The sequence below is a fragment of the Schistocerca cancellata genome, chromosome 1, assembly GCF_023864275.1.
Source record: "Schistocerca cancellata isolate TAMUIC-IGC-003103 chromosome 1, iqSchCanc2.1, whole genome shotgun sequence".
NCBI lineage: Eukaryota > Metazoa > Arthropoda > Insecta > Orthoptera > Acrididae > Schistocerca > Schistocerca cancellata.
In genome coordinates this window covers 192,815,017-192,830,230 of record NC_064626.1, presented here as the reverse complement: position 1 = coordinate 192,830,230, position 15,214 = coordinate 192,815,017, and the positions used below count along the sequence as shown (strand labels likewise).

Here is a 15,214-nt window from a genome sequence, read left to right as displayed (position 1 = left end):
TTCCTAGGATTTTCTGTCAAGTCGGTACATAGAATTTTACTTTCGAATTCACTGAACGCTTCACGCATAGCCTTCCTCACGCTAATTTATAATGACTGGGTGTTGAGTTTTTAGAACATAGAAATATATTTAGAGCTCAGGTCCTCAATCGACAATCCATGTACTTTCTTCGTTCAGTATGAGTAAACAAAGGAGCAGCCAGAACTTGTACCGCTCATTAGACCATCGCAACCGAGAAGAGAAATGACAAAAGACAGACTAACATCCAGGGATGTAGACAAAAGTCAGCGATATAATGTCTTGGCTGACATCACTAGGAATCATATACAGAGATACAACTAATTTATTAATAAAGAAAAAATAATTTCTCAATAAAATATTTGTAAATTTAAGCAACACTGTCATGGTTAAGCTTCCCCAATGGCAACAAGAATCATATGCTGAGTTATTGTTGGAGTTATTTCATACTGAATGCACTATCACTAGCTGAAACATAGAGCACTTACAGTCAAGAATTTTACACACATTACAGTAGTTACAGCAGGAATCGTAGCGGATGCTTTTGTGGTGACCTTTATCTAATTTATTTAAAACCTAAGCGAGACAAAAAATTTAACATCAGTCACATTGACAATGATTGGATTCATTTTACGTTACAATAAAAGTTCTACAGTCAAGTCTATGGCCTCACACAATAAGTAAGTAATGTTGTGGCAAATGGTCCGCACTTAAAATGTGTCTAACTGTACAAAAAATGCAAATGGTATTTACCAGTGAACACCCGATCCTTTAAAGAATCTATCTCCCATACGTAAAACAACTTCTGATGTCTGATTACTTTAGAAATTAGTTAATATGTTTCTTATTTAATGTTAATCATGTGAGCGAGACGAAGTTTAGAAGAGGTTTGTAATTATGCATAATGCTTGTTGGATGTCGCTCAGTGTTCTCACTATGAAACAATGAATGAAATTTGTCTGGGTAATATGAGCTCCATTTTAAGCAAATGAAAGTTTTTCACGAATCTCAATGTTTATGACACCATTTCTTCTTAACTATGTGTCGTACAGTGACATAATTTCTCAGGTGCTTTCAGTGGTACTTGTGAACACTCTCAGCAAACAGTAATGTGGATAGAGTTGGTAGTAAAGAAGTAAGATATTAAAACGTAATGTCTGATGCTGAATTTTTTCTGCATGAACAGTGAGAATGTAATTATTAAACTTTTCCCCTTTCATTATTTTTTGGTTGGTCATGTAGAAAACGTTTCGTAAAGGTTTGAAATTGGGTACAAAGTTTGTTGTAAGTCGCTATGTGCTCTCATAGAAATGAGAGCACATAAATTTATAAAGTCTACGTATTTGTGTGCCGTCAGTTACGGTACTTCTAGAAAAACACAGTTTCTAACTACAATACATAAGTTTTAATATATGATTATACCTCTTAATGAGTGGAATACGACAGCATTTTAAATTTTATTAAATCAGCTACTAATTGCACAGAATATTGAAAATCATTTTTACAGCCCCTTTCCCAGCTAGACAATAACTGAAACATACTGAATCTAAATTGACTCAAATTAATTATTGACAAAAATGTAATTAATATAATAACATTTAACTAAACAGCTAAACATTTTTTTTTAATTTTTATTATATTGGTGTTGGAGTGCCATTACATCATTCAGCAACTTGATCAAAAGTTTCGAAATTCAAGATTCTTTGAGAACTGATCGATATGGCATCGTAAACAATTTTGCTGTCTTTGGTTTGGCCACTTAACTGCGCTGCGCTGTATGGCATTCTGACATTTGTTCATGGCCCACAAGAAACTAAAATGAATACTGGTAGTGGAGCATTCAAATCCCTAATTACATAAGCTGTCCTTTGTTATTTTGGTATTCATTTTACTGAAGAAGTAGGAAGACAAGGAAGGAAGTGTATCAAAACCAATATCACTGAACTTCATTAGCTGTGCTGAGGTGATAGGCTGTTTTGCGGACCAACCTGTAGGCAATGTTTCAGCAACATGTGCTCGACCTAACAGAAGAACCGTGCCACTAGGATTACAGTTGTTAAACACACCATTCTTCCTAGAAATTAGTTTAGCGCTGGGCTACGTGTCTTGTACTCTTTATCGTAAATGTGAAGGGAGAGGTATCTAAAACACAATATACAAATATATATTTCTATCATAATTGGTGTTATTTAATCCCCTTGACATGCCAAGAAAATATTAAGCCGCTATTTCGAATCGTCTCTGGTTAAGCAATATTCCTTCTTCGTGTGTTAAACGTGATTTAGGTTTAGTTTATGCTGAAAAAGTCTGGCGTTAATTCTTCTTTTTCAGTTTATTGGTTTTCAGGTCGTAGCCATACAGAACAACGTATACACACAGTTTTTTTAAGCGATGTAGGATATTCAGGAGAGGTAAGTGCAGTTAGCTGTCTCATTCTGGGGCACAGTAGTCTCTCAGATGTCCTTGCTGTTTCACTCACAGCACTGTTGTTCAGAACCGCTACACACCACTACTGTTAAGGCTTCCAGTGCCGTGTACAGAGAAGAAACGTCTTCCATCTCGCATTATAGTACATTAAATTGAATGCCACCGGCGGCTTGTGAATGTACATTTTGGACGTTCACAAATTCTTAGGTTGAAATAAAATTGAGAGTGTGAAATTGCATCTGTTGTATATTTATCATTATGAACAAATTTATGCAGCTGAAACAATTGCAAAGTATAATAATAATAATTATATGCCTAACTTTTCTTATGAAAGGAAGAATGCATTTCTGAAATTTTGAAGTACTATTTACTAATGCGTAATCTTTCGCCACTGTTCATATCGTCAGTCAAATATTAGCATCAGTCCGCAAGTCTCATTTTCTGAACCAGGCAAACGGCATAATTAATTGCTATGAAATGACCTGTCCTTCGATGTAGTACACACAATAGTGAATATCAATGAATGTTACACTGCACTGTAGGTACGCATTAAAGAGAGAAAATTATTTCGCAACATGATTGACGCTGTCTGTTTATAAAGCAAAGCCATTTTTCTGTTTTTCAATCGCGCAGACATCTAGATCAAGCTACGATTGAAGTCTTAATATCATCCAAAACTTTTTTTTCTCGACTGCAGGTATTGCCAATGCCGAAAGCCCGTTCTTCTTAATAGTGTTTCGAGGATAGCTTCAATATTCATTGTTGAGAAACATCGTTCACATTCAACTATTGTAAAAAGCATGGTTATAATAATTCTTATTAGCTCACTTAACTGCGGAAATGTATCTAGAGCCGAGTTCCTATACAGTAGAAGCTGTGTCGAAAGTGTTATCTGGTGCAGACTGCTTCTAGCTCGGTTCTCAGTTGTGTCTTCAAAGACCATGGATAAGTATCTACTGTAATGTCAACTTCTCTCCCAGGTAAATTTGTCGACAGTAGGGAAAATGAGCTCACGTCTTATAATTTTGATGTCACAAGTGTGGTGTCACCGCCAGACACCACACTTGCTAGGTGGCAGCCTTTAAATCGGCCGCGGTCCGTTAGTATACGTCGGACCCGCGTGTCGCCACTATCAGTGATTGCAGACCGAGCGCCGCCACACGGCAGGTCTAGAGAGACTTCCTAGCACTCGCCCCAGTTGTACAACCGACTTTGCTAGAGATGGTTCACTGACAAAATACGCTCTTATTTGCCGAGACGATAGCATAGCCTTCAGCTACGACATTTGTTACGACCTAGCAAGGCGCCATTACCAGTTACTATTGATACTGTGCATAATGTACCGTCAAGAGCGACGTTCACCATTTATGGATTAAAGTTAAGTATTCCACCAGCTACGTCCGTTTTTTTCTAAATTCTAAATTCCTTGTCCTCTTCCAGACCTCACGCTAGCCTGCGTGAGCTAAAACGCGTGCCTTTCAGCTTCCTCTAGTAACACGGTGTTGGCTCTCCTGCCAACCACAACAACAAGGTGATTCACGAATGAAAATCTTTCATTCACACGACTTATTCTGGAGTCACGAACTTCCTGCATATTTGCTACTTGTTTCATATTTCTCTTTTCTCTGAATTTGTTTTTCAGTAGCAGCATATCTTATTCTTTTAATTTTATTGCTCTAATTATATCTTCCAACTCCGGCAGATATTGTATAGCTGTTTGTTGCTTCACGATTATGTTGTGGTATCTTTAATAATATGTGTGGATGTGTCATAATCCGATGAAAAAGAAGAATATGAACTCAGGATCTTTTAAATTGTAGAAGCGGCCACAAATTTCTCGTCTGGTTTCGTCATCTGCACGATCAGAGAGTGTAATTTCTTTTAAACACTCGGTCAGGCCTTCCTTGTTCTCTTTAATTGTGTTCACTACCCGAATGTTAAACACCTACCTTGTAGCTACTATTGTTGGAAGTCCTAGTTTGCACAACTCTGTCTAGCCCACTGGTTCTGTGTGACGATATGGAGGAAAATGCCGAAAAGCAAGGGAGATTAGAAAATAACTATTCTGGCAGATTTGTTTATAAACGCAGCCGTTGGCACGACCACACCAAATTATTGAGTAGAGCAGTCGATATAATAAACCCTAGGATATATCTGCCTAATGCTTATTGAACACAGTTTATGCCTCCGCACAAAAAGCAGCACCGTGGCAGCATTGTGCGGTTACCTCTTCCTACTTTGTGCCCGCACTCTTTTGCAAATCAGAATTTGTTGCCCTAAATAATATCTCAGCAACCTGTACGTCAGCGTTAAAGAAGGCCCCAAATCTCTCCACACAGAGTCATGACATTCATATCTATATATATTCCTTGGTAGGCGCGTGTATTGTTTCCTCTAACGTTACAGCCAAATAATGCGCACTTAAAATTTCCTTCGTTATTATTTCTCTGCATACAATCCAGAAGTCCACTTTGAACAGCTTTGGATGTAACTTTAAACACAGTTGCAGCTTCTATGTGTCCCTTCATTGAGGCGTTGCAGCGCAGTGTAGCCGCGTGGTGTATGGGGCCTTGCCATGGTTTGCGCGTCTTCGCCCGTCGGAGGTTCGAGTCCTCCCTGGGGCATGGGTATGTGTGTGCTGTCCTTAGCATAAATTAGTTTAAGTTTATGTTAGATGAAGTAGTGTGTAAGTCTAGGGACCGATGACCTCCGCAGTTTGGTCCCACAGAAACATACCAGAAATATAAAAATTTTTTGAGACGTGCTCTCTGGTGTTCCCTTTCATTGTGACTACGTAGAGCTGACTCCAAATCACCGCATAATTTTATGCAGTTTATTAGTTTGGAGATTAATGTCCTTCACTACGCACTTTCTCGTTACGTTTCCTCACAGACTCTCTGTATACGCTGTCAAGTGTCGAACTGGTATTCACTTCAGCAAGCATTGAGACTTCAGTGTCGTCACTTTTGCATAAGTGAAGGTTTTCGTCCTTTTTCATTTTTTTCGGACAAAAGTACATAATCCCAAACATTTAAATGAATCCTCGAACTCATTTCCCGGCTGAGAATCACACAAGGGATACAGTGAATTTCCCACGTTGCCCCCACACAACCACTTATGCTTACTGGATACTTCTTTATTAAGTCACGTTTACTTCTCAGTCAACAGATCTGGACTGGGAAGCCAAATTTCCTTTGTAGCTAACCTGTCCTTGTAATTTAATTTTCTGTTAGCGCTTAAAATATACTCAGCAGAGTGCATGTTGACACTCCACATGAAAGCCGGTTTGATGTTTTGTGCGCGCAGTGACCTGTACGGTAAACAGCCTCCTTCAGATACAAACTGCCGTTTGTGGAAATGATTAAATTCAAATGCTAATGCCCGCCCTAATGATCACTTGAATACAGGTAAAAGAAACCCACTAAACTGATGTGCTCGCCTGTTAGGAATACCAAAGGATTACTCTTTGATAAACTCCCGAAACTTAGTACACTCTAACATATTCAGAAAGATACAAAATAGGTTTCTCTGTCAGTATAACCGTAACATATACTGATGTCCGATCTAATTTTATTGTATAGTGAGTGAATTGGTAAATGTGAGGAGTGTGATACCATCTAGCGGGATTAACGCAAAGCAAACGGACATAACAGTGTGGCGCAGTGTGCTACAACCCATTGGCGCTGACGTAAACTTGTAGTTGAGTGGTAAAGGCTAATTGTGAAAGTCGTGAACCGTTAATGTTGTTTATCAAATCTGTGTGGATTTGACTCATAAGGCTATTCCGCCATGCCAGTTGCGCGTGATCAAAAGCTGCTTCAAACGTGAAGAGCTGAAGATGTGCTGGCGATTCTGATGCCAAATTGCATGGTGTCCAGAGAACCTGCAATCTAACGTAGCGCTATAGATTTATGTGCCGGATATTTCAGATTACTTTTAACATCATTCAAAAAAAAATAAGGACTAAACCCGCAATGTGTCACAAGTTAGGGTTTCCCACGCTCTTACACTCGTACGCAGCAGCCGCCACCGTTGTGCACCCGTCTTTTCTGAGTATTGCAAGTGAAGAGTTTGCTCCTACCCAGCGTAACTGACTTCAAATGAAACATGATAAATAAAACAAGAAAAAAATCTGAAGTTAATTGAAATACCTACAGTGAAATTGGTACCTTTGTCCTATAAAGTTCGTTAGTGACAGTCATGATACACATATCAGCTGAACGATAACTCTGATGAGTTAATGGGTAAATGATCAAAGTTTTTGTATCTGTATTCTGAACTCCTTTCTGAGCCGCTCAAAGTATTAATAACGGGTAATAATAGCAGCAGTGTTGTAGGTATGGACCTGCCCACTCTTCTTTAATTGTAGAGGACCATAATGGATAAGTTTCAACAATAATGTCAACTTCTCTGTCAGGAAAATTTATCGTCACTACAGGAAAAGAGCTCACATGTAATAATTTTGATGCAACGGGTTGATTAATGAATGAAAATCCTTCATTCACATGTCTTATTATGGTGTCACAAATTTCTTTCCCATTGCCTACTTTGTTTTATGTTTTTATTTCCTCTGAATTGGTTTTCCAGTGGAAGTATATCTTATTAGGTTAATTACATCTTCAAACTCCTGTAAATATTTTCTAGTAGTTGTTGCTTCGAGATTCTGTTGTAGTATCCTGAATAATTATCTGCATGTGGCATGATATTATGCAAAAAATAAAATAAAATAAACTGGAGAGGTGGTTGCAACTTTCTCGTCTGGTTTCGGCATTTGGACGATGAGAGAGAGTAATCTTTTCGACACACTCTACCAGACTTTCCTTGTTCTCTTTAATTGTATTTACTTCCGAATGTTAAGCCCCACCTTGTAGCTGCTATTCGTGGTTATATAGCGTGTACAACTCTATCTAACACACTAGTTTTGTGTGACGATCCAGAGTAGAAGGATAGAAAGCATGGGATATTAGAGTTAAATATTCTAGCAGATTTGTCCATAGATGCAGCATTTTGCAGAACCAGATCAAATCGTTGAGAACTGCAGTGGATATAATAAGCCCTAGTATATACTTGCCTAATCCTTACCTGAACACAGTTGATCCCAACAGCATCACCGTGACGGCAGTGTGCGATCACCATCTCCTTCTTTGTGTCCGCATGCTTTTGTAATCCAGAATTTATTATTCTAAATAACATCTCAGCATCCTGTGCGTCAGGCTTAAAGAAGACCCAAAATTTCTCCACATAGCGCCATGAAATTCGTATCCATACACAGCATTAATTGTTGAATACTACACGTATATGTTGTTTTATCCGACATTACAGAGAAGTAATGCACACTTAAAATTTCTTGCGTTATTATTTCTCTGTATACAATCCTGAAATTCATTTTGAACTGTTTTTGATGTACCTTCAAACACACTTACCGCCTCTAATTGTCCCTTCATTGATACGTCAGCAGTGCTTTCTACATATACAGGGCCACGAAACACTCCCGAGTTTTCATTCTTCCCTTTCGTCATGAACACCTAAAGCTAACTCAAACGCCCCGCAGAACTGTATGCATTCTTTTTATCTGGAGAGTTATGTCTTCCATTATCCACTTGTTCGTTATGTTTCCTCACAGACTCTCTGCATACACTAAGAAGCTGAGGACTGATAGTCACTTTCCCTAACTATTGACTATTGGTTATCACTAACATTTGCATAGGTTCGCGAACTGATTTCTGGTTTGAAAATAAAACATGGGAAGCAGTACAATGCATTTCTTACACTGCACGCACACAACCACTTATGCTTATTGTATACTTCTATATTATGACATGCTTATTAGACTTTCTCAATAAGCAGATCTGGTCTGCGATGCCAAACTTCCTTTGTGGCTTACTTGCCGTGGAATTTAGTTTTCTGTTAGCACTTAAAATATGTTCAACAGAGTTCATGTTGACAATACACACGAAAGCCGATTCACTGTTCCTTTTGCGTTGTGACCTGCACAGTAAACAACCAACTTCAAACGCAAACTGTCGTTTGTCTAGGTGATTAAATGCAAGTACTAATGTCTACTAAAATGGCCACTTCACTACAGGTAAAAGAAACCCACTAAACCGGTGCACTGTGCTGTTAGGAATACAAATGGGTTACTGTTTGTTATAATCGAAAACGTAATACAATATAACTCATTCAGAAACCACAAAATCGGTTTTCTGTTAGGAAGAACGTAACATATACTGAAGTCCGATCTAATTTTACTGTGAATATAAAGTGAGACAGTTGGAACACCTGAGGAGTGTGCTGGTATCTAGCAGGATGAACACCAAGCGAACGGCGGTAAACGCCTGGCGCAAAATGCTACCTCTGACGTCAAGAAATTGCACCTCTCTAGAGTAATTAACTTAAAATGAAACTGGATAAATAAAAGATTAAATCAATCTGAAGCTAATTATGGTGCTTAGAGTGAAATTTGCACGGCTGTCCGATAAATTTCGTTAGTTACAGCCATGTTCCATAGATTATCTGAACAGTATTGTTGTGGAGTTGCTGGACAAATGATCAAAGGTTTTTGTTTCTGCATACTGAACTCTTTTCTGAGCCATTAACTGCTCTAATAATGGATAACAATAGCAGAAGTGTTGTAGGTATGGACCTTACCATTCGTCTTTAAGTGCAATGGACTAATTTTTTGCGTTGAATAATTTCGTGGCCGTTTCTAGACTGAGTAGTCGGATGTTTTTGATGTCCTGTATTGCTATTATTGCTTGGGTTGCACGTTCTATTGTATGTTTTGTGAAGCATTTGGCTGTTGGTGGCAATGTCACCCCTAGGTATTTAAAGCCTAATAAGATTTTAATTTTTTGTCCTCTGATGTTGATTTCCGCATTCTTGCGTTTTTTACCCCCTTTTCTGCAAATCACCATTTCTGTCTTTGTTACGTTTATGTGTAGTTTGTGTTCACTACACCAGTTGACCAGTTGTCTATTTTCTCACTGATTTTCTGCAGCTTCTGTATATCTGTTGAACCTACGACTATGTCGACAGTGTATGCATATATATGTAAATATTCTTCATTTTCTCTAATTCTCAGTACTTCTTCAGGGGCAAGAATGCACAGGAAAGGGCTCATTTTATGAAGACAGTCATATCATACGAGATGGAACACAAATAGCCGGCGTAAATCGCTTCCGCTTGTATAATATGAATGTAACATATGCGTTGGTATTCAGAAGTTACTGTTATCAATATATTTTTATGTTCTAGGCGAAAAGATTACATGTACTGTGTTACTTAGTCTTCAGCGTCTACTTCATAAAATGATACCATTTGATCATTCGTTACTCTAGAAGTTTCAATCTTAGTTTTCTTTTAAGTGTAAAGTATGTCATTTCTTCCATTAAAATACCATGAAATCACTTTGTAAACTGAGTTTGATTATTGAAAAGAAAATTTTTACTTCTTGGCACATTTTCAACGAACAAACCGTGTGATTATTTTCTTCTTCTATAATATTTCTGAATATTATCGGACGAAAACGCAAAGATAAAAATATTATTAAGATGAAATAATGAATTTATCAAACGTGTACACATCATGCATGAAATTTTCATTGCATGCTTCCGTTCCTATATGGGTCTGACTGAGTCTCCTTTCTCGTGAACGCCAGTGCTCGAGTCACGAGTTACTCGGTACCCCACTTCCGAGCAACTGCCACGCTCACGAGTAACGAGCGAGCAGCTTGATGCGTGTACCGACCCACTCAAGTCTGCATTGGTAGCCATTACCGCTTGTAACAGATTTGTTCCAGACACAGTACCTACACAACATAAGAGCTGCTCCAAACGTGATGTGAAGATTATCAAACTTAAGTTGCACGTCTTCGTGTTTGCTTCACTAGTCCATAGAAAGCAAACAGCGTATTTGACAATCTATTAGTAGTTTGATGGTTTAATAAAGTCTATGGGACTTATCAGTTAGTACTACGTTCACAATCAATTTTGAGCAAGGAGTTCATCAATTGCAGGACATAAACAAAGAAGAAAAATACACATATAAGACAAAAAAATTTACTCGTATAATAACATTTCTGATAACAAAAGTATGGCATCAGAACTCTTTTATGCTTTCATGAGATGTGAGAGAGAAACTGTAACAACTGTTTGAATGTGTGTGAGTTGAGGAGACAAATATTTGAGCTGAGTGGGTGCCATGGGTGTAGTTCCAAGAACGGCTCATGAATCGGTTCTTACTGGGGCAGGCACAGGGGTTGCTAGCAGACAGTGTAGCATATCGCCTAGCAAGAAGGTATCAGCACCATGAGGATGCTGGAAATCTCATGACCAGCACCAGTTGACGCCAGCTCGTAGTGGCGTCCTAAAATCTGGCTGGACTATGGCCCGTAAGGGATGAGTATTACTATGACAGACAGATATACTTTTCGTATTTCTGAATACGTGCTGGATGTAAATCTTAGCATCAAACGAAAATATATAAAGACTGGAAACGCCCAACAATTCAAGTGCTTTTCTTCACAAAATGTATTTTTAGTGCTGTTGTTATGTCAGTATCTTGTTGGACGTTCTTATACTTGTTCCAGTTGCCAAATCATTGGAAAAGGTTTCATTCGTTCCTTGCAAGATAGAGGATGGACTTTTTGCCAAGTAGTTATTTCCTCTGGAGGATTAAGTGCCATGCACCAAAGTCTTCCCTTGTAGCTGAAGGACAGTTTGCGTGGTACGCAGAGCGCTGGTAAAATATTTTTATATGTTCAGTGTTCATCCACAGTTCGTAAATAAGATGGACCAGAAGTCGATTGGACAAGTAAAAAAATCTGAGACAAATTTTCGTGTAAAAGTTTATATTAAACTTGAGAGAAACATTTAAAATAATGATCACTGGAGTTCATTACATAAAAATACTATATTTGATTTCACAGAAAGCATTAATGCCCTAAAGATGAAGAGAAGTCATATTTCACGTAACACTGACGTTGTTTAATACTATGAATAACATATAAATGAAGTGGTGCTGCTAAGTAATTTGCTCACAGAATAAAAGTAGTTCTCTCACAGTAAATCTTCTAGCCTTTTCTCAAATTGTACTCAGTAGTAGCTAAAGTGTTTATGGTTGCTAGCAAGTTATATAAAATGTATGTTCCTGAATAATAAAAGCTTTTTAGGACGAAAACAAATGACTTTATATCTTAAAGTACATGCCTCTACTTCTACTACAAAGTAGGACATACATGTGTCGGCTACAGAATATCTTGAGTATTTTCGAAGCATTTTAACAAATGATGTTCAAATTTTATTGCCTACATACCAACTGCAAACATAAGCATCCTGCAATTAGCATCAGAACATTTACATGTGTGTGTAGTGCTGCCACATCTCTCTAAAATAGGACGAGAGAATCTACTCATGAAAAGTAAATACACACAGAGAAAGAGTGCAGCTAAGTCGCACACACACAAAGTATGCAATATACATCTACAAATCATGGACCATTCACGCACACATCCTGTCTCTCTCACACACGTAAATAGTTCCGTCAAGCCTCTAATCGACATGACGAGACTGAAAATTAACTTGATGCATCAGTGTGTTAGCGCATCTGCCCGCCTAAGGGCGGAACTTGATTTTGTACATTTTTGACTGTAGAGACATGAACGCCACAACAGGCAACCCTTTCGTGTTTCCGAGACTACGTTTTCTCAGTATGACACTGGAAATTACATTGGTGATTGCCCATATATGAAACTGAAATGAATTTGAAGTTACATTTCTCTTAGCACGAATCTTACACGTAAGATTATTATTGCTCCAAAGAACGAAGAACGCATCTGACAATATTGAACCGACGCATAAAATGAAAAATACCCTCCGCAAACAATCATGACTAAGTTACTGAGTCCCACAAAGTTAATGCATCGTTTCATGAATGTAGCCTCTATTTTAAACTGCTCTCCCTCTACTCGATTCACCTCTGACTGTAACTGCGACCTTCATACCAGCGTCCGATGGCTGAAAGAAATAAAGAGTAGCAGTGTGTGTACGTTTTTGTACAGGGGAGCTCAATGAAAATTTCAGTTCAATGCTGCATACCATGAACCACAATCAAGTAAATATCAGCCTTTGCTAAAGCAAGGCAGAGAGCTATTTAAATAACTGAAAAGTGGTAGAATGAGAATGTGACTGGCAAGGAAGAACTGGTGTAGCCAACATCAATTGTCTTAAAGTAATAGAAGCGTAGTCCAACTTTCAGTTACAGCTTTTAGACAAAGCACTTAGAAAAAAATACCTAGAAGACTAAATTTGAACTGTAAACGTATAAAGTGACCCACATGATATACGTATAATTTAATAAATATTTCGTTGATAACCATGTATTTGGAAGGAGAGAGTAAGATTACACTACCATTTTCATCCATAACTAGATGCTCCTAAGAAGAGAGAGTAAAAGTATACATCACAACCTGACAGCCACGAACCAGTAGGACACCTGAATATGTGTTAAAACTCTGCAGTTCAAAATAGGAAACCTGTGGCACTTGTAAAGCTAAGTTTCTCGGTTCTGTTTACGGCGATGTACTCAAATCCAACATTTCAAGTTTCCGGTCACTGTGTTCCAAACTTCTTGTTTGTCAGCGGACGTGTGAAATGATATAATTAGTATGGATTCAATAAAACCTGAAATGGTATGGCTAAAATTAATGATACGCACTTCAAGTCACTGTGTAGAAGTTCTGAGAATACTGAGACTAGGGTTAATATTTTAGTTGCCACTCCTTGAACTAACCACATTCAAGATTAAGATCACTGTTCAAGCAGCATTCAAAAGATACTATTTGAGATCTGACCTAAGACTAGTAATATGGAGATGAACAGTCGTAATAGCAGCGAACCTGTAGTGTAAACTGTAAACTACGTGGACTCAGAGTGGATCTCATAGGCCCAACTAGAAGTCACCTCGCACATCCTAATAAGCTATTGCTATTGATGAAACTAATCAACTGCAGATTTGTCGTCGAAGTGATACGTTTTGCAAACAAGCAACAGAACTGGCGTATCACAGTTGCTCATTCGTGTAATGTCTTGACTTGTCACTTGTAATGTGTGATTGAGAATTACTTTCTTTCTTCGAGAGAATAAGGACATTAGTGCTGAAATATTTCAGTTCAATTGGCCTCACCTGTCAATAGCACTGTGACATAATGCCTAAAGAAAAGTAGTGCCTTAAGTTATTGAACAGTATCTGCTGCAAATAGAAAAGTTATATAATTTTTACGTCTGTGTTACTGTTGAGCTTCTACATACGAGTTTCTCCCAACATTATACAAAAAACTGTGCAAGAATCACAATGTAAGTTACGACAGTGCCAATCACGGCAACAAACAAGTGCAGTTCTATGTCGAAGAATCCGGCAGCAGAAAAAGCAAGCTTCCCCATTGACAGTTGGAGAACACCTGGCGCCGAGGAAGGAGGTCGTATAGCCAGAATCAAATCCATCAGCCTGCCTGCTGTGGCAGCACGGCCAGACGCAGAGGAGCAAGCCCAGCACATGGCGAGAAGGCTGCCTGCTGCAAACACCAGCTCCACGCATGTCACATATACGACGACAAGCGACTCCTTCTGGACAAACTTGTACCACCTCAGAAGCAGCACGAGAAAGTAGGTCTTTAGCACCATGCGAACCAAGCTCTTGAGCACAGACAGCAGCAGCGCGAGTCCAAAGTGCTGTCCGCAGAGTCGGGCGACGCGGTGGAGGGACAGCCTGGCGCGCTGCAGCCGCCGCAGCTCACCCTCCGCCACCCACAGCCGCCCTCCGGAGGACGCCGCCTCCTCCAGCTCCGCCTCACTGCACAGTGGCGGCCGCACACTCCTCACCAGCTGTGTACAGACGGCACCCATCCGGTCTCGCACTGTTAGCACAATACTGAGGAACTGCACTTGCCACAGATAAGAATATGGTAAAAGGAAGTGGATAAGTATTGCTCTCCGTCCTCCAGTTAGCTGAATGGCATTGGCTGTAGCCACAAAAAGCAATTTTATTATAACGGTAGAAAGCAGAAAAATGGACATTATTCTTGTCTTCTTGAAGGTTTGAAAACTAATTTTACCACATTGACGTGGAAGTAAAACATCCACCTTGTCTAACAGATCAGTAAGTTCACATATAAACTGCTTCCTCGTAATAAGACACGTGATTAGCAGTGCTGTGGGTTCCAACCACATCAACAGAGTCATGACCACTAACGGAAACTGTGCCGCTCTCAGAAAACCTGGAAATAAATATGTGCACGAGTGGGTGTAGCTGCAGTAAGAGCCAACACCCGTGATGACAGCTAACCACACTGCAGTTATAGCTTCACTGAGAGGTCGTCTGAGCCCACGTTTAAATACGTTGTTCCTGTTGGAGCTCATTACGGGATTCAGACCACAGATGTGGCTCACCATGTACAACGGTCTTATGGCTGTTTTGAAACTGTAAGACTCCATTACAAAACGCGTATGACTGAGATATGGCCGTTAGTGAAGAGATTTTGGTAGATATTATGTACAGCTAAACATGCAAGATATTAATCACCTTGTTTACACATATCCGATTTTAAAGCAAAACAATAGTATAGTGTGAGGCAGCAAGTTTTCTGCTCCCGCTGTTCCCACTAGTGTGTTGCAACTCTGATGGCTGCAGGCAGAGTGAAACCTGGTATGCAGTACACTGAAGACGCTCGGTATTGCGGAGGACGCGATAACTAGATGGCCTTCCGATCAATTTA

General features: G+C 39.1%; 1 protein-coding gene across 1 annotated transcript; it reads right to left on the bottom strand.

Annotated features, from left to right (window-relative positions):
• Window positions 1–13,766: 13,766 nt before the first annotated feature.
• On the bottom strand, window positions 13,767–14,345 carry LOC126162527 (uncharacterized). Its single transcript, XM_049919137.1, has one exon. The coding sequence runs from the start codon at window positions 14,343–14,345 to the stop codon at window positions 13,767–13,769; it is 579 nt and encodes a 192-aa protein (XP_049775094.1).
• Between the last annotated feature and the right edge of the window lie 869 nt (window positions 14,346–15,214).

Bases quoted from the DNA above. Each gene is read 5' to 3' on its own strand.
- LOC126162527 (XM_049919137.1), bottom strand. From the start codon at position 14,345: ATGGGTGCCGTCTGTACACAGCTGGTGAGGAGTGTGCGGCCGCCACTG.